General features: G+C 36.7%; 2 protein-coding genes across 4 annotated transcripts; both read left to right on the top strand.

Moving 5' to 3' along the window:
- Window positions 1-1,443: 1,443 nt before the first annotated feature.
- On the top strand, window positions 1,444-9,770 carry LOC114532051 (tetraspanin-4-like). 2 transcript variants are annotated; one of them, XM_028553641.1, is made up of 9 exons: window positions 1,444-1,580; window positions 3,587-3,714; window positions 4,841-4,916; window positions 5,953-6,144; window positions 6,746-6,820; window positions 7,230-7,334; window positions 7,609-7,713; window positions 8,331-8,417; window positions 9,167-9,770. In XM_028553641.1, the coding sequence occupies exons 2-9, from the start codon at window positions 3,602-3,604 to the stop codon at window positions 9,230-9,232; spliced, it is 819 nt and encodes a 272-aa protein (XP_028409442.1). In that variant the 5' UTR covers window positions 1,444-1,580; window positions 3,587-3,601; the 3' UTR covers window positions 9,233-9,770. The 2 variants fall into 2 exon arrangements, with proteins under 2 accessions (XP_028409442.1, XP_028409443.1); XM_028553642.1 differs by having other exon boundaries at window positions 1,444-1,571.
- Window positions 9,771-11,155: 1,385 nt separating this feature from the next.
- LOC114532089 (low-density lipoprotein receptor-related protein 6-like) lies at window positions 11,156-16,252 on the top strand. 2 transcript variants are annotated; one of them, XM_028553678.1, is made up of 8 exons: window positions 11,156-11,170; window positions 11,241-11,321; window positions 12,297-12,693; window positions 13,101-13,504; window positions 13,635-13,766; window positions 13,914-14,114; window positions 14,637-14,832; window positions 14,955-16,252. In XM_028553678.1, the coding sequence occupies exons 2-8, from the start codon at window positions 11,258-11,260 to the stop codon at window positions 15,343-15,345; spliced, it is 1,785 nt and encodes a 594-aa protein (XP_028409479.1). In that variant the 5' UTR covers window positions 11,156-11,170; window positions 11,241-11,257; the 3' UTR covers window positions 15,346-16,252. The 2 variants fall into 2 exon arrangements, with proteins under 2 accessions (XP_028409479.1, XP_028409478.1); XM_028553677.1 differs by lacking the exon at window positions 11,156-11,170 and having other exon boundaries at window positions 11,180-11,321.
- The last annotated feature ends 1,883 nt before the right edge of the window (window positions 16,253-18,135 follow it).

Raw genomic sequence — 18,135 nt, forward strand, 5'->3', positions numbered from 1 at the left:
GCCCCTGGGTACAACGTGATTCCGCTCTGACTTTGTCATTTACGCATTAATTACTGACAGGCTAAAAACGCGCTGAACAGTTTGTGCAGGATAATTGTTGTACAGAAAAAACTCCAAACAGTTTACTGGGTGGAAACTAGAACTTGCTAACATACGTGAACCCATACGTGCCGTTCGTATTTCTGGTTTGCATGTTTTACAATTTTAATCATTTTCTAGCCTGTCAGACAAGCCAATAATCTCCTTGATAATTTTGATATCCTCCATACCTTTCACCCCCCTCCTGAATTAGGAAAATAGGTCCAACCAGCCTGGACAATAAGAAACACCTCCACTCGCAACCTCGTACCCAGGGTCTTTCGCAGCATGGTCTTGCCCACTGAACTATATAATATAAATATAGGAATTATTATAAAGCTCAATGGTCTTGTCCCGGGTACATCTAAAAGGCTGCGATAATGAAAGTCATCAAATTTCGTTAAAGGAGGTGTACAGTCCGTTATGTAAATAAACACTTTGTTTACATTTTCACTGATCCGTATGTTTCCCAAAATATCAAAAACTTTCATAGACAGCCCGCGGTCAAAGCGATACGTCATACTATATGACCAGGCTGCCTATGAAACTTTCAGAATATTTGACAGGCTTTTAGTTCGCTATACTTCCAGATGAATATGAAAGAGGGTTTGTGTTCAGAGAGTTTATGAAACATGTGAAATTTCAGCAATTTTGAAACAAGTAGACTATCCATTGTTATAAGCAGAACTGATGCACAGATTCAAAAGCGCCAGTAAATAAACCCGCTTTAAAACTTCGTACTCTATTCTCCCCGCAAACTAAACAAATCAAGTTAAGCTCTCCTTAATTTTCGTTCGAAAGTGGCCGGCACCATTTTGAAACAGTTTGCAGAAACCAGGGGCGTCGGAATCACGGGGGCAGGGGGAGCAGCCTTGTGCCCTTTGCTACCATATAAAAGTATAATAAATTCAACATTTAATCATGATGCCTACTTTTCTCATAAAAACTAAGCGGTAATATTATTGAAAATGCGTTCTCCCGTGGATTTGCAAGTTCGCATGTACTCATTGTAAATTTGAGTTTCCTCTTCGTGTGGTTGCTAAGGTAAAATGAATGTGCTCTTTTCTAAAACTCTGCCCCTGCCACCCTAAACTGCTTCCGGCGCCCCTGGCAGAAACAAAGGTCTGTGATAGACAAACAAAGGTCAGTTATCCAGGCTAGGATGACTGGGATTATTCCACTTTCATTGTTAAAGTATATTTTCATTAAATAGTATAAAATATATATTTATACTAATATACTAAAAGATAACCTTTTTGTAAAAAACCTGGCCTCGCCTGAAACGCCTGCTCGCAGGTTATATGCGTGTTGCGAGATTGCAATGTAAATATCTCCCACGCGGGACGACATTCCATACATAAATTTGTAAGGCAGTTTGTGAGAGTTTCTGGCATACTTGATATTTAAAATCTCGATAGAACGCAGACGATTATTGTCACAAGAAACCACATCAACACAGCGAAGGAAATATTACAAGCAAGATCTAGTTTGAAGTAATAAAGGTGATATTTTTATTTGAATTCTAATGTATTTAAATGTCGCAAATTATCGAACGTTTCATACAGCACGACTGTCCTGTGCCGATGGGAACGTAAACAATTATAAAAGAATATTTTTGGTTGGTCATTTCGATCAGGTTTGGTTGTAGTCACAGTATTTTGTGCCTTGTCGGTAAACCACAGAAAAAATCCTTAAAAACACTACTTATTTATTTATATAAAGCGCGTGTCTACCTTCCCTTAACATACACTGCCGAATAAGTGCAGATCTCCAACAGTCCAACTACGATAACTCTTATACGACGCGTTTTGTTGAGTCACCTAAACGATATAGCCTACTCGAAAAAGGTCAAGTTCTGAATCAAAATTTCTTTCGCTTTCCGTTTTCTTATTCTCTTTTATAAAAATTGAAGGTTTATATTATTAATGTGTGGTTGGTCTGTTAACTTTAATATATATTAATATTAACTTTACTATGTCTAAGGCGAAAGCCTGTCTTTCGGCGCAAAAGATGGCATTTCCTTACAGGATATTGTACTCTATTCGTCCTTAATTGTTTTTTGAAATCACTATTCGTATTCACTTGTGATTTATCGTCGTATTTGTTAAAATTTTGATGTAAACATATACATTGCCAAGATATTCTGTGTTATTTACACAAAGATATGTTACCTTACCAAATTGGTGACCAATATTGAGCACTTAATTTTGATTGAAGCAATATTGTTTAGTCTAAGGCACAGTAAAAAACATAACCTGATACAAGTAAAGTTTTAAAAAATGGTCGTTTAAAAAATAGCCAAGTTCATCAATTTATTTACAGCAATGCAATGTATAAAAATTGCAGTATTGTTGGTAACTTTTGAAGACCATTGATGTTTTCCACTGAAAACAATCAAACCTAGATATCTTATTTTAAATCAAAAATGGTAATATTTCATTTAATATTTCAGTTTTATGGTAAACACAGTTAAAAAACCAGCATTTTTAGATGGCTGCAATCGTAAACCCCTAAATCACCAGCGGCCGGTTGTATCAAGCCTGTTTAGCTGAAACGGTGGATAAGTCGAAATTAAATAACACTTTTACATCTCTCTTGAATAAGTCAACTTGAATATTATGCACTGAATATGTAGTTGTAAACAGTATCTTTGTATTAAGGTTGAAAACATTTAGTTAGCTTGTTTAATAAAACGATAGATTTTCTATTTTTAACTTATCCACCATTAAAGCTAAATGGGCTTGATACAACCGGCCCCAGTAATCTGTCTATACAATACGACCAATCTGATGATTTTGTCCCTAATTATGTCACGCAAATGTTTAGTGAATCCCATGCAAAATGTAATGCACTGCATATCAAACACTATAAAATTTTAACTTACTATGGACATAAAGTTTGAAGAGTTTACAATGAGAAATAAAGGTTAGCTCTCTTCTTATTTTAATCTGTGTGAGTATGGTGGTTAAATAAAGCTCAGGCAACAAAAGGAAATTTGCAATTATAATTAAATATGAAATGAAATCCCAGCATGAAAACTTTTTTAAAGTCATAAATGAACTCTTGGCATTTGATTTTTATAGCAACATACAATGTTGATCCTATAGCATAATACTAAAACTCACACTGACCAACTTGACTATATGACACTATTTGCCACACTCTGTATGGTTATATAATTTTACTTACTGAAAAGTATGCAATATTTTTCTTTGTAAATTCAATAGCCTGAGTGATGCTGAGTCCCTTAGCTAATGTTCATTAAATTTTATATACATATTTATTTATAAAAATTTTAAAAACAATATCAAAACCTTCGCTATATATCAAAATTTAAGTTCATCTTTAAGATTAAATAATATGTAGAAACTGCCTTAACATTTTCAGCAGTATGAAAACTTAAACACCAATGCTAGTCTTTATGATTTTCAATAGAATGATTTTGCTATTTAAGGTTTGGGTTTTTAAGGTTTATATCTAAAATATTTTAATTTTTTTTATTGATTAGGCAACAAACTTAAAGATGGAGATGAAACCTCTTCATGCTGATGCCCAGAATCATCAGAATGGTAATGGCAACACCAGGCCCTTTATACCTGCAAGCTCACACAGAATGATGTTTCCTACAAAGAACAGGTATTTAAAGTAGACTATATTTTAATGAAAGAACACAATGTCTTTATTTGCACAAAAAGTCCACAATAGCTAGTTGCATGTACAGTACTAGTATCTATAAACTATGTAAAATCAGTCATTTAATGTTTGCTGTAAGTTCATATTTTATGTGATATAAACGTCCGTATTCATAAACCAATTTCCTGCAGAACCCTAACCCTTTTTCAACTTGTGAAACAATGCTGAATCATTCATTTGTGGAACAGATTTAATAATCATGCATATATAGTGTCCTATGGATTAAAAAATGTTAAGTTTGGACTTGGAGTTTGTGGAGATTTCTTTTCTTAGTATTCTTAAATTAAGGATCCTCTTTAACGATTGTTGGTTCCAAAGCTGAAATTTTATTGCTCTTCAAGCATCTTTAGAACGGTTGAAAAAAATCACTATCCGGTGGATAGCGCTATCCAGCTTTCATACAACCGACCCCTGTTGTATAAGTCCAATACAAATATGTCTAAATAACGTGATCATATACAGTAGAACTCTGTTTTTATATATACGTAACATAAGTACGAGTAAGGCTTTAGCCGTTAGGTGCAACTAGGGATAACTGAGTGATGCACGAGTGACCTTTCATTTTATTTTAAAGTCGACTGCGAAAGTACATAGGCATAGCCTGAGTTCAACAGCGAAGGACGAGTGCACGAATTCGTATTAAATCGCACAAGAGATTATGTCAGCCGCTGAATTTGTTTTTAACCAAACGTGCGCCACCCATGTTTCTTTCTTCTGATTTCGCGGGTATTTCCAGGCTACGCGGTAGACGTTTGAATAAGTTTGATAATTACACTGTCAGTGTAACATATCTTGCACTTGTGTTTAGAGTAAATAAAGTCCTTGTTGCCCATACTATAATCACTATTTAAAGCACAAGACGATACTAAAGACAAACGTTTTCACATGACTTCTAATTAAGCTGCCATATGTGATTAGGCACAGGGGGGGAGGGGAGGGGGGCTTTAACGCAGGGTGTCAAAATGTCAACAAGATATCAACTTGTATCACTTAGAGTACACTAACCTGGACGATATTATCTGGACCAGTATTAACATTTTATAACATATGTACCTTATTTCGTTTTCAGATTTGGTAATTATCAAGCAACTCGAGCTGACAAAGTCATTCTTGTAGCTGCGCTTTTTCTCAATACTTTCCTCCTAGTAAGTTCATTACAAACTGCATCATAATAAACTTTAGCAATGATTTAGTTAATTCCAACTATTTTTGAACTACAAAAGCATGAACTGTAAACAAATGTCAAAGTACATTAGAATTTGAAAATTAAGCGAGCATAAATTACCTTAAAGGCCCGTTTACACTTGCAATGGTGCGATTTTATATGCGATTTTATATGCGATTTTCTTCTTTTGGTAGATGTGAACGTGTGACTAGTTAGGAATGCTCTGATGCATAAGAGCTCTTATTTGAACATCCGTAACTAATTCACTCGTTCACATCTATCAAAAGAGGAAAATCGCACATAAAATCGCAGCAAAAATCGCGAGTGTAAACGGGCCTTAAGTTTGATTTTGAGATTCTTTGAGCTATTATTGATCAGGAGGAGACTCGCGTTGAGATAGCGCGGGAACAATAGAACTCCAGTCTTGAATAATGCGAATGTTCATCCCTGTTACTATCCATGACTCCTCAGTTTGTCCAATATTTCGTGGAATCTCTATGAATTTTGAAATACAATCTCTTCATTGTCCACACTCCAGCCTTCGGTAATTTGCAGCCGAGGATCATGACTAAATAAACTCAAATGAAATTAAAATCAGTGAGTTTAAGATTCACCAAATCTACGACGCGGACATGAAGTAATACTGATCTAATTTCCACAGTTTCCCAACAGGGATGGAAATTATAGACTCCTTTTTATAAACAAAGTCAGAACCGCGTATGGAAAAGAAATTAATTTCTGGTTTCCTCATACTAGTAGCAACTTTTTATGTCACGTTCGCGTCCTAGATTTGGTGGATCTTTAAATCGCTATTGTCATAATTAAGGTCATAATGCTGCGCGCACCGGCCAAATACATTTACACTGATGCCAGAATTCTGGGGGCGGTTGTTGCATGTAAAGGAGTTTAGCCTAAACAGCGATGAGTTCAAAAAAGAAAGCATCATTCATCTTGTAGTAGCAGATGAGTGATTTTGATTTTTGTTTAATTTTACTTTTAATTCTTGCCCTATATAGATTCTCGCGTGTGGAGCTTTATTTGTTGGGATTTATTTGAACACTTACCGGGGGAGTTACGTTGATTTATGTTCTGACAATGAATGGTTTGTTGCCGCTGGCTGCATGCTTGCGGTCGGTTCTATACTTCTCATCATTGTAATCATGGTGTTTGTCGCAGCTTGTTACAAGAAATCAAGATTGATGGCATTAGTAAGTATAACTATCTTGAAGTACCCTGAAATGGAAAGTTCGTACATCCTAATCATGCAACTAATTTCATCTCTGTGTAGCAAGTACATACTGCATCGGTCATACTGTGGCCAGTTGTTCAAAAGAACGTTAACTTAACCGAGGGTTGACGCAAATTTACATCCTTTTTTTCATCGCTTGTTTATAAAAGTTGAATATTTTTTCATTGAGTATTTTCATAGAAGTCATATTTGTAAAGATGGTTTAAATCGAGAGGTGTTGCAGAAGCACATAAATTAAAACATTGGAATTTAACCTAGGGTTAGCGATAACCCATCTATAGCTTTTAGATTCCCGCCGTTCTATTTTTAACAACGTTTCTGGATTGTTTTTAAAAAACTCGAAAATTTATCGTATGTGTACATTTAGTTCAGTTGGGAAAACAAAGGAAGAAGATGAATCTGCATGACATACAACATTGTCAGTGGGAATTTCCTGGCAATTTCCAACACTCTACTTTATTCGGACGTGCAGTTATTTTGTATAAAAAATATTTTAGTTGATACAGACGGCAACCTTATAGCTACTATCGTGTAATAATGGATCTTTATTTTATTTTTAGTCAATCTTATTCCTGTTTCTCTTATTTCTCTGCGAAATGACAACTGGGGTTTACGCATTCGCCAGAAGAGAATTCGTAAGTATAAATGTAACTACGTAAAGTAGAATCACGACTGATCAGGGTCGCGGGATTGGGGAAATGCAAACTAAATGTGTCCTTTTAGTAACCAACAAATTAATACGTGCATGTTGCATGAACTAATGTATAAACAGAACCTTCACATGAGAATTCATATAAGCCTTGATTTATAATAACTATACATGTAAGATTGCTCATGAGGAAGTTAGATTGCTGCATGATGAGGAATTTTCATTTTTGTTGGTGCACCTCCCCCCCTGCTCACTTCATTCCCACTTACAGTTTGTGGTTCCGTAGGTCATGCCAGAGACGCGTTTGGCAGCTTCCCACCGCTCTTTTCGTACGGGAAAATTAAGTATTGTTGCATGTGGTTGGTTATTTTAGCAGCTATTTTTTTACTTCTCAGATTGACGAAAGATTTGCCACGTGTATGATAGACGCGTACCAAAATAGATACATGGACCCAGAATTTCCTCACGTCACAGAAGCCTGGGACCTCTTCCAAGACAGGGTAAGCTACACTGTATAAAAATATTTAACGTGGAACGTTAAACATCACACTATAGCTATATCGGTAATATACTGTATATATGCATACAGTACAGTATATACCGATCGCGCGAGTTTAGCATGATTTCAGTCTTTATATTTATGCAATATGCGTGCAACTAGCACTACGACTGCTTCCAAACTGACCATTTATTGCCAGTATTTACTACTTACCTACAGCATTTTACTTAAAATTTCTGATTCTAGTATAAGCAGTATTTGTTCTTGTTTTCTAGTTTGATTGCTGTGGTGTTAATGATCCGCTGGATTATCTTGCAAACAAGCGCTTTCATAATGCTCCCAAAGCATGTGGCGGACGAAAAGAAGATGCCGCTGGACGAGTAAGTGAATCCTTCATTTGCACATCAGTGCCATAACAGTTGCCAGTTCTGAGCCAATCCTACTCGATTATATTGAGTTGAACAACCGTTTAAACCTAGTTGTATGCGAGGTGACGCCATGCATATATCGTATAGTAGCTGGGGCAAAATCTTAAAACAGGCGCCTGTACGGTTGTGATTGTATGGTTGGTACTGACTGTGGTCGACAACGTAACGACTGTATGGTTGGTACTGATTGTGGTCGACAACGTAATGACTGTATGGTTGGTACTGACTGTGGTTGACAACGTAATGACTGTATGGTTGGTACTGACTGTGGTCGACAACGTAATGACTGTGTGGTTGGTACTGACTGTGGTTGACAACGTAACGACTGTATGGTTGGTACTGACTGTGGTTGACAACGTAATGACTGTATGGTTGGTACTGACTGTGGTTGACAACGTAATGACTGTATGGTTGGTACTGACTGTGGTCGACAACGTAATGACTGTATGGTTGGTACTGACTGTGGTTAGCAACATTTGAACAGCACTCTGTCTCATATATAAAATGATTTTATTTCTTCTGTGAGTCTGTCACAATTAAAAGTGATCCGTGATTTTTTTTACTTTTAGCATCCATGCTACAGAGTGATAAAAGAACGAGTGCTTGACAACTTTTACATTATTGGAGGTGCTGCTATTGGTATTGCGCTCATCCAGGTTAGTGCCGTGCTGAGTGCTGTCTTCTATTACAAATATAATACATTCTCATTGAAGCATCTTCGCCTGGTAAATATCTTTTTCCTAGCCTTTCGGAACCCTAGCCTTTTCTGTAATCTGATTGGCTGCAGAAACGGGCAATATTTTACGATATCTGCATGACCACGGTCCGAAATCTTATATTTTATGCTCGAACGAAAGCGTGTTTGTTTTGTTTTTGACTTTCGACTTTACTTTAAAATATATGGACCAAATAATTATCACGATAAATCCAAGTGAATTTTGGTAAATTAAACAAATGAGGTTTTAATTGTTTATGTTATTGTCGCCATTGCTGAGTTTGACTGCACAAGTAATAATACGACCGAACGCCGCTTTTTTTAAAAAAGTAAATACGTTATTTACCGTTTTGGTCGGTCAAGATAGAAAAATATTTTCCTTTTAAAAAACCTTTTTACCGTTTTAAAAAACCTCTTCACAGCTCGGGAAAATATTTTGCTGGTTAAACTATGCTGAATATTGAAGACTGTAAGACTTCCCCTCTGTTTGTTTGTTTGTTTGTTTGGTGTAAGTTTGACAATGATGTATACCTTGTAAGAATGACATACATTTCTTTTCCCTTTGTCAACGGATATTACTCCCATTTCTTGCTGTAAGAATTTGCAGTGACAAGGGAATGACTTCTGGTGGATAAAATATATATTTTGATTTGTGCTCTAACGTTATATTTTCTCTCTTTTCTACTGTAGGTTCTAGCGATGATTCTTAATGGATTACTTCTTCGCATCTATCACAAAAGGGAGGAATTTGAGTGAGCTAAAAAATGCAAACATTTTAGATGTAAAATATTTTGTTTTACCAGGTTTTAAATATTTAACGCATCATTTTGTATGTACGAATCCATATCTTGCATATATTTAGGAAGGAATTCGCGAACCGGTTTTATATATTCATTGACTGCCTAATTCTTAGGTTTTAAATGTTAACTTTTGGCGTGTCTTGATTTGAAAATTTATAAGAATGCAATTTAAAGCGACCAAAAATGTCAGCGGCAAAAGAAAATATTAATCCTTTAAAGTCGATGGTTGCAAAGATAAATTGTGCATGAATTTTACGCACAGAAGGGTATTTCAGAAGCACAATAAGTTTGTGAAGGACTTCCCTAGAAGACGTTGTCATGCTCATTCAAGATCAATATTTGTATTCGTCAATCATCAACGTATAGTTTTTTACGCAAGATGGTATAATTACGACTGTACTGTATGAATACACTGTATGTACATAAGTGTAAAGAAAGAATAAAGAGAATGCTAAAGAAACTGTTTTCATTAAAGCCGCGAAGTTTTCAAAGAGCAACTGAACTAATGCTTATTGTATCTAAAAGGGTTGAATAGGGTTAATGCATGTATTGGATAGTTATTAGGTACACATGCAGTTATCCACAACGAACCCAACGAGGTTGGTTTTTTCTCCCCAAGAAAAAAAATCCTTAGTACGAGGTTGCAAGAACTCCCGATGTAGTGAACACCATGCACTTCATGTGTGGTAATTGGCTATCGTAAAATTCGAGTGTGGATTTGCTTTAGTATTGTTTTATTTAATGCAATTGGTTATAATGGAGAGGTTGTTCGCATGATCCCGATTACCTGAGATTACTGCATGAAGACTAGAGAAATTTCCAAACAATAAAATTATGTCTCAATGAGACAGAACGAGCCCATGCCTTCGACGGATGCCGACTTAAGTTGAAGCTATTTAAGTTTACGTCACTCTACCCATCAAAATCTGCAGCAGGTAAGGCTGTATGGACTTACTGTATATTCCTTATACTGCTAGTAGTAGTAAAGTACTGCCAGCTAGCTAAAAGCTTTCATATAGCTAAAAACCGCCACTAAATGCAATCATTGACCAGAAATACAAAAACAGTAAAAATGCGTGAAATGATTTTCAATGTTAATAGAAAATCCATTGTTGAATATTGATATAAATACCTTCTACAGCAACGTTCCAAAAGAAAGGCGTGAAACAGACGTCGTTTATACGGTACACGCGCTAACAGCAAACTGCAAGTTTCAAATTGCTTTCGGGGGAAAACCGTCACAAGTTTTTGCCAGCTAGCTCCAAGTAGCTAATTCATGCTTCAGTTTTTATAGACATGCAAATTGCCCTGACTTCGAACAACTAACAGTTGCCGAGTTGGCCTCAAAATATGACTTGAAATTTGCAGTTAGCCGTGTGCCTTGTGCCGTAATTAAACGTCAATCTTAAGGTGCCTAAGATATCGTATGTACGTCTGATGATCTGATTTCTGGAGGTGAAAATACGTAAACCATCGGTTACTTCCCTTTTATTTCACTGGTTGCAAAGAGCTTTTCAGTCGTGGACAAAGCCAAGATGATGAATTTTTATGAACAGATGATGAATTTTTATGCTATTTTATCATCATTTCGAAAAATTACTCCATTGAAGTCATATTTTTGATTGCTTAAACATAAAAAATGTTTTGGATATTCAAGCGTCGCAAATTAAAGTAATTAATTGAGATGACTCAATGTCCAATCAAGCCGTCATGATCAGATATAGGAGCTCTGGCCATGGTAAATACGAAAACTGAAAGCAGTATTGAATCTAGGAACGTTTCCAACGGAATCATATGACTGAGAATGACGGAGTTTTTTTTCGTGTAGACGTAACTACGGAAGTGTCACCTTGTTGTTTGAAATATGGTGAAATCCCACCCGGTGTTTCATGAGGTGATTGTTTTCATTGTGTCGTGTTTCAGTCTGAAACAATCTCTACAAATATCCTTTCTTTTTAAAATAGTCTGCAGATTGAACTAAATGAAGAGAAGAAACATGAGGATTCTGTGTGTTTTGTTTTGTGTAGCTGTCTGTTGCCAATCAAGTAAGTTTCATGTTAACTGATTCAGTCGCCCGTACGTTCTAGATGTAATCACTCATCATCGGTAACATAGCCATAGGCGATTTTCGACTGCTGATAAAAATGTTCTTGTTTAGTATTATAGCTTTGCGAGCGATTGTCGATTGAAATATGTTACCCAACTGTGATCACAACTATATCATTAACTGTGTGATTAAGGAACCGCCGAATGTTTCATGATTAATAAACCATCACTTTATTCATATTAATCATATATTTGTAACTGCTTTGCAATTCCCACAAGTTACTACAACAGACCTTACAGATAACGTAATGACAATTAGGTATATTGGCACAGCTATACTGTTATAGTTACAGCAACTTTTACCCTTCTCTCATGAAATATGATTGCGCGGTTTTAGACAATTCAAATTATTGATCGATAATTAATGTGTCGCACGCTACTGTACTGTATGTTAGACTGTTAGTAATGCTGGAACCGTTAATCTATGGTTAGTATTTGCATGGAGCAAATATTTTTATGCAGCGACAGCGATGAACGATCCTGGTTTGATTTTTTTCACATAAACTATATAAGAAACCGTCAATGGTCAAAAATTACGAGACACGTTGCACGAAAGCATGTTACGCAGCAAGTGCCAAGGCGAAAAATATGTAGTGCAATTGTTGCAATAGACAGGATTTGCACCAATGGGATATTCCATCACTTCATTCAAAACCATTTACGCTTTACTGAATGATATAATGTTCGGCCTAGTTGTATTAACTCCCGATACTTCAAAGTTTTGTACTATTTTTGCAACCACTGGTGGGCAATGCCAATGGTTGAAATGGGTATACTGGCTTACACGAGCCTATAGGGAACCACGAAACATCGTCCCCTCGTCACTTTTATTCAGGAAAGGGAAGATACGTCTTTTGGGGTGTCTTCTATTGCGTATGTTGAATAAAAGTTAACAATTGTTTTTGTGCATTTAGCATTTCCGTGGAAGCTATTATACGCCAATGAGAAGGATATTCGTTTGTTTTGGTCAGACAACAAAGGTTCTGCCAGTGAGCGGGTGATTATTTCAACAGACGATGCAGTCGCTGTTGATTTCCTCTACAAAAATCACTTGATATTTTGGAGCGATGTCTCAGAAGAAAAAATATTTCGTTGCTCTCTTAAGACTACATGTAAGGCAAAAGTAATTGTATCAGGATCCCTGGGACGGCCTGAAGGTCTGGCTGTTGATTGGCTGACAGGGAAACTATACTGGACAGATTACGATTTGAAACAAATATGTGTCTCGAGTATTGATGGGAAGTATCGTAAAGTTTTGATATGGAAAAATCTTGATAACCCCAGAGCAATTGCAGTGGATCCTAATGCTGGGTAACTACTATTATTATCAAATTTTACCTTTTTATCATTGAAGTAGTTTACACTACAGTATACCTGTTAACTCCTGGTATAGTGTGAAAAGTTGGAGGAGTTCTGAACTGTTCGACTTTCGTGTTCTCAATTAGGCCAACAACTACAATAAAGTCATATGGTGAATTTAGCGCGCACATGCGCAAATGTAGAAAGAAATTCAATTGTTCTAAACTTCTAATGACGGCTTTTTATTTATCAAACTCTCAATCTTTTGCATTCTTACTTTTACTTGCTAAATTTGTTAATATTTCACCCGCCATTTGATTTACTGTAAACCAACCGAGTAACTAAACAGTTCAAGTTCATTATTATCACTAAACTTGTTGTACATCATTTTTTACATTGATGTTAAAAATTGTTTGTAGTTTTATGTTTTGGTCAGACTGGGGTGAGGCACCAGGAATATCACGTGCTGGTATGGATGGTACAAATCACAAGAACATCGTGAGCACGTCCATTACCTGGCCAAATGGTCTCACTCTTGACTACCACGAAAGCAGACTTTACTGGATCGATGCAAGACATGAATACATTGCAAGTGTTGATTACCATGGCAACGGCAGACGTATAACGTACTCGCAAGCTGCCAATCATCCATACTCCATAACAATGTTACGGAAACAGCTTTACTGGACTGATTGGGACACGAATTCAATACAAAATTGTGCTGTATTGAGAGCGAATATGAGTAATTCAGCAAATGTGATCAAAACAAATATTTATTCTCCTATGGATATTAAAACTTACGATCCTCAAAGACAGTCAAATGGTAAGTTGTGACTTGTTCAGTATACGTCTGTTTGGTAGCCTTGAAAAAAAAAGTCTTAACTCTGTTATTGAAAGCACATTAATGCAATGAGTCACACTGAACTTTATACACATATATGTATATCTTTTAGTTTCATTCAATCCTTGTGAGAGAGAAAATGGTGGATGTAGTCATCTTTGTTTGTTGGCTCCAGGAAAGCGTTTTTCGTGCGCTTGTCCTTCTGGAGTTGTTTTAAAGTCAGACATGAAAACTTGTGAAGATGGTAAGCAATAACAAGACGAAGTGTGAAATGCGGTATAAAGCCATTTTTATGCGGAATATAGTATAATAGTATACACTGTAAAGGATGCAGACATGAAAAAACGTACAGAATTTACTTTACAGTAGAGTTTTAAAATATCTCCAACAGGCCCTCAAAAGTTCCTTTTGCTTACAAAACGAAGAGGAATCAGTATTCTCTCCTTGAGCACACAAGAACACACTGATCTCAAACTCCCAATTGAAGATATCGGTCACGTGATTGCGGTTGATTTTGATCCGGTTCAGAAGTCGCTGTGTTGGATTGATTCCCAGTATCATGAGATAAAGTGCGCGAGCATCAATGGTTCTGGTAATGTAAAATATTAGTGAATTGTCTGATATTTAATCTTATTCCTTTTTTTTTCAACAAACAGGGGCCGGTTGTATCAAGCCCGTTTAGCTTAAACGGTGGATAAGTTCAAATTAAATAACACTCTTGCATCTGTCTTGAATGAGTCACTGAGTCAGCATGAATATTATGCTCAGAATATGTAGTTGTTAACAGTAGCTTTGTATTAAGGTCAAAAACATTTTGTTCGCTTGTTGAATAAAACGGCAGACTTGCTTTCTATTTTGAACTTATCCATGCACCGTTTAAGCTAAAGTGCTAAACGGGCTTGATACAACCGGCCCCAGGCCAATAAATGGATACATTAGATTTCAGGTGGTTATTATATTATCATGCCACAGAATTAACAAACAACGAAGACTCTTCTTTCTTTCCACTGCTGACACTGAATCATGACTCAACTGAATAGCGTAAAGTTTCAGGAAATGCAAATGTTTCTCTAAAGACTAGACAAACTAAAAACATTACTTTATGTTTTGTCAGGTGCGAAAACAATTTTCGAAAACAATAGTTCCTCAGCAGAAGACTTGGCAATTGATTGGGTAAATCGAGGTATTTATTGGACAGATTCAGCATCAGATATTATTGCAATGGCGTATTTGAACGGAACTTCAGGAAAAGATATTGTATCACGTGGCCTGGATGAGCCGAGAGCAATTATTATTGATCAACAGCAGAGGTATGTAATTACTTCATGTTGCAAATGTTAAAACTCGAGAGCAAAACACGAAGATTTTCTTTTTAGACGAACTGCAATTGCCTCAAGAATGGGAATTAACGTTTTCAATTTTTTTATTGCAGGTTTATGTACTGGTCAGATTGGGGAGAAAATCCTAAAATAGAGAGAGCGATGTTGGATGGAACAAAGAGAGAAATTTTGATTAATACTTCAATAGCTTGGCCAAACAGTCTGGTGTTAGACTATCAGCAAAGGAAACTTTACTGGGCGGACGCTAAATTAGATAAGATTGAATCATGTGACCTGACAGGATCTGATCGCGTGATTGTTACACGCGAGGATGTCCCGCATATATTTAGCCTGACTTTGGTCGGGCAATATTTGTATTGGACTGACGTGCAAACTAGGATGCTCGTAAAGATGGATAAGAGTGATCCTAAAAAGAGGGAGATTATAATTAATTATGTTCCAAATATGATGGCCGTAAGAGGGGTCGATCTTCAGACAAATTAAAAACTGTGAATCGTGCTTGCATGCTTAGCAACCCGGTTTACAATGTAAAATTTCTTGTGATCAGTGGCATGCAGTTGGCAATTTTAAACTGAGTTATCCATCAAGATACTCGCTGCGCAAAACATTTAGAATTTGGGGTTTACCAGTGCAAATTTTCAACTGTGAACACAAGTTAGGGCTTTGACAGTGTAACCGGGCCTTATATTCAAGCGTTTGTCTGATCAGCTAATTTGTATTTAATACAAAATGGCCCGATTTTTACTGAGAGACAGATCATCCATCTGGACAAACTTTCGTCTGTGTTTACGGATCATTCATCAACACGAATTATCCGCATAGTTCGTCTATTCAGACGAATTTGAATGGCAGTTCCTCTTCGCGCATCATTCGTCTGTTAGTAAAATACAGGGTGCATGGGGAGAAACTACGAAAAATTCTTCATAAAACGGCCGCTCTTGTGCACTCTTTTTACCACAAAAATGATTTCCTACAGTAATTCCGTGCACTTTGTAAACACGCGATTCTGTTTCGTTTGACATATTCGTCTGGATAGTTCGTCTACATAGTTTGTTGTGTGTTTATACTCAGACGAATGATCAGGCGGATTATTCGTCCAGACGGATCATTCTTCTCTATGTAGTATAAATCGGGCCACCGTGCATGCTGATAACAATTTGTTAAACCCGTTAGTGGAAAGTGCACGCTTGGGTTTAAACAATTATGTTCATTAACATTGCTGATGGGGTAAACACTTTTGAAATAACAGTGTTATCACGCTTTTGGGATTTTAAAATTACATTTTGATTTTCCTTGTCATCAAGATAGCCAATGCATGAATTGTATTTACGAATTAGATTGCAGTAAGAACTGTAATGACTTGAATATATGTAAAAAAATTGTTATGATCAGTAGCAAGTTCTGCCAAGTGCCAAAATGAATTCGACATTTCGATCGCGACTGATGAATTTTGTTCAAAACCTGAAGTGGTCAAGCCAATAGACTTAACCCAGAAAGCATCTTAAAGAAGCTAGTGCATGAATCACCAATGGTCTGACGATCAGAGGAGTAAAAAGCGCTGGTTTAAATGACAAAAATACCGAAGCAAAATTTGAAAGCGGTAATTAACGCCGTTCTTTTAAATCTGAAGGATCGAGCAATCACATAAACATTCAACGACTAGGAGGACTGCAGGTCTGCAGCACTATAGCAGGGTAAGTGAGACGGGGCTAATGTATTAGCTCGTAGAGCGGGGCTAATGTATTAGCTCGTTACACTGGCAAATACGCCCTTACGAACGAGTTTTGCCATTCGGGCAACCGGCCACGTACTGCAACTGATGAAACATGTCATAGCTGCATGCTGGCTGCGGCCTCGAGTGCTACGATTCCGTTTGTAGGTGATGGACAAAAATTCACTTTCGTGTCTGCGAATGCTCTTGTTTGGACAATCTGTCTGTCAAGATAGCTTTCGTTTGCCGCACACGAAACGTTTTTTGGCAGTGGGTATAGAAGCTATCAATATTTGCCGTACCTAGTGTGAATGACTATAAAACCAGAAGATAGCACTCGTGTGCGGCTGGCTTTAGAAATATGATAATTTTGATAACCATTTAAAAACATCAAACATGATAGCCTCATGCAGTTAAATATCGTTGCTCAGCCGTGGATCTAAACTTCTGGCAAACGTCTGGCAAACCAGAAACATGAAACGCTATATTACATCTCTGGCAAAATTCTACTACAACTCTCAGCGCAATGCAATTATTGAATAAGGGGCTGTTTACATGAGCCCGGTTACCCGAGATTCAACGAAGCGTGAGATGATTTTGAGGTATTGAAATGAGCAGATAACATGATCCTGGCAGTCGTATAATCACCACAATGATGGGGGGGGGGGAGTGCTGGCTCGCGCGGGCAGTTGGATGAGTTCTTGGCTAAATCGTCCCGCCCACTTCTAAGGGGCTGTTTACATGAGCCCGGTTACCCGAGATTCAACGAAGCGTGAGAGGACTTTGAGGTACTGAAATAAGTCTTTACGACACCAAACAAGCACATGCTATTGTGGTATACGCAGATACTTACTCTGCTTATTCTGTAAATGCAATTCACAATATTGTGAACTGTGTAATAATGAAAAGTAAAGCTTTGACCGTATATCTGGTTAATAGAAGTAAGAATGTTACTTAGCTAAAATCAGGCTTTAAAACAAAGAAACTGTATTTAAACTTTATTAAATAACTTTACTATTTTACTTAAATAAATGCTTGTTTCAAATCTTTTAGCGGCAGTCGTAACAACGTAAAAACATAACCAACTCCGCTATTAAACTAAATGCTGAATTATAGAAACATTCATCAGATCCGAGTTGTAACAGCTGGGACGAGCATATATATTACGAGGAAAAATTTGTACGATATATTTCACACTTTTCAGTATTTTGCAACCAATTTTACAAAGTTTATGATGCTTTTTCCGGTTGTACAGTCTGTACCGATGAATATTCCTAGTTCTAAATTCAGTTTACTGGGTCTGGGGCAATTGTCCGTCAACGAACAAGGCCTATGTAGGTCTATCTAGTGACTTTATAGTAAGACTTTCTCCGTCTCTGATCATAAAATCCTAATCTATATACAAGCATTAGATTCTAATAATTTATTATAAGTGAAAATATCAACGCATACATGCAATATACGAGTGAAAAAGCGCGGGCAAGAAAGGCATCAGTTCGGGTGAGCAACTCACGATTAAACGTTCTAATAATATTATTAGTCAAACATCGAAATAATAGATG

The sequence above is a fragment of the Dendronephthya gigantea genome, unplaced genomic scaffold (assembly GCF_004324835.1).
Source record: "Dendronephthya gigantea isolate DGI-Jeju-01 unplaced genomic scaffold, DenGig_1.0 000077F, whole genome shotgun sequence".
Taxonomy (NCBI): domain Eukaryota; kingdom Metazoa; phylum Cnidaria; class Anthozoa; order Malacalcyonacea; family Nephtheidae; genus Dendronephthya; species Dendronephthya gigantea.

Bases quoted from the DNA above. Each gene is read 5' to 3' on its own strand.
- LOC114532051 (XM_028553641.1), top strand. From the start codon at position 3,602: ATGGAGATGAAACCTCTTCATGCTGATGCCCAGAATCATCAGAATGGT. The intron at 6,821-7,229 runs GTAAGTATAAAT...TTTACTTCTCAG, and splicing joins CATTCGCCAGAAGAGAATTC to ATTGACGAAAGATTTGCCAC. The intron at 7,714-8,330 runs GTAAGTGAATCC...TTTTACTTTTAG, and splicing joins AAGAAGATGCCGCTGGACGA to CATCCATGCTACAGAGTGAT.
- LOC114532089 (XM_028553678.1), top strand. From the start codon at position 11,258: ATGAAGAGAAGAAACATGAGGATTCTGTGTGTTTTGTTTTGTGTAGCT. The intron at 11,322-12,296 runs GTAAGTTTCATG...TTGTGCATTTAG, and splicing joins AGCTGTCTGTTGCCAATCAA to CATTTCCGTGGAAGCTATTA. The intron at 13,767-13,913 runs GTAAGCAATAAC...TATCTCCAACAG, and splicing joins CATGAAAACTTGTGAAGATG to GCCCTCAAAAGTTCCTTTTG.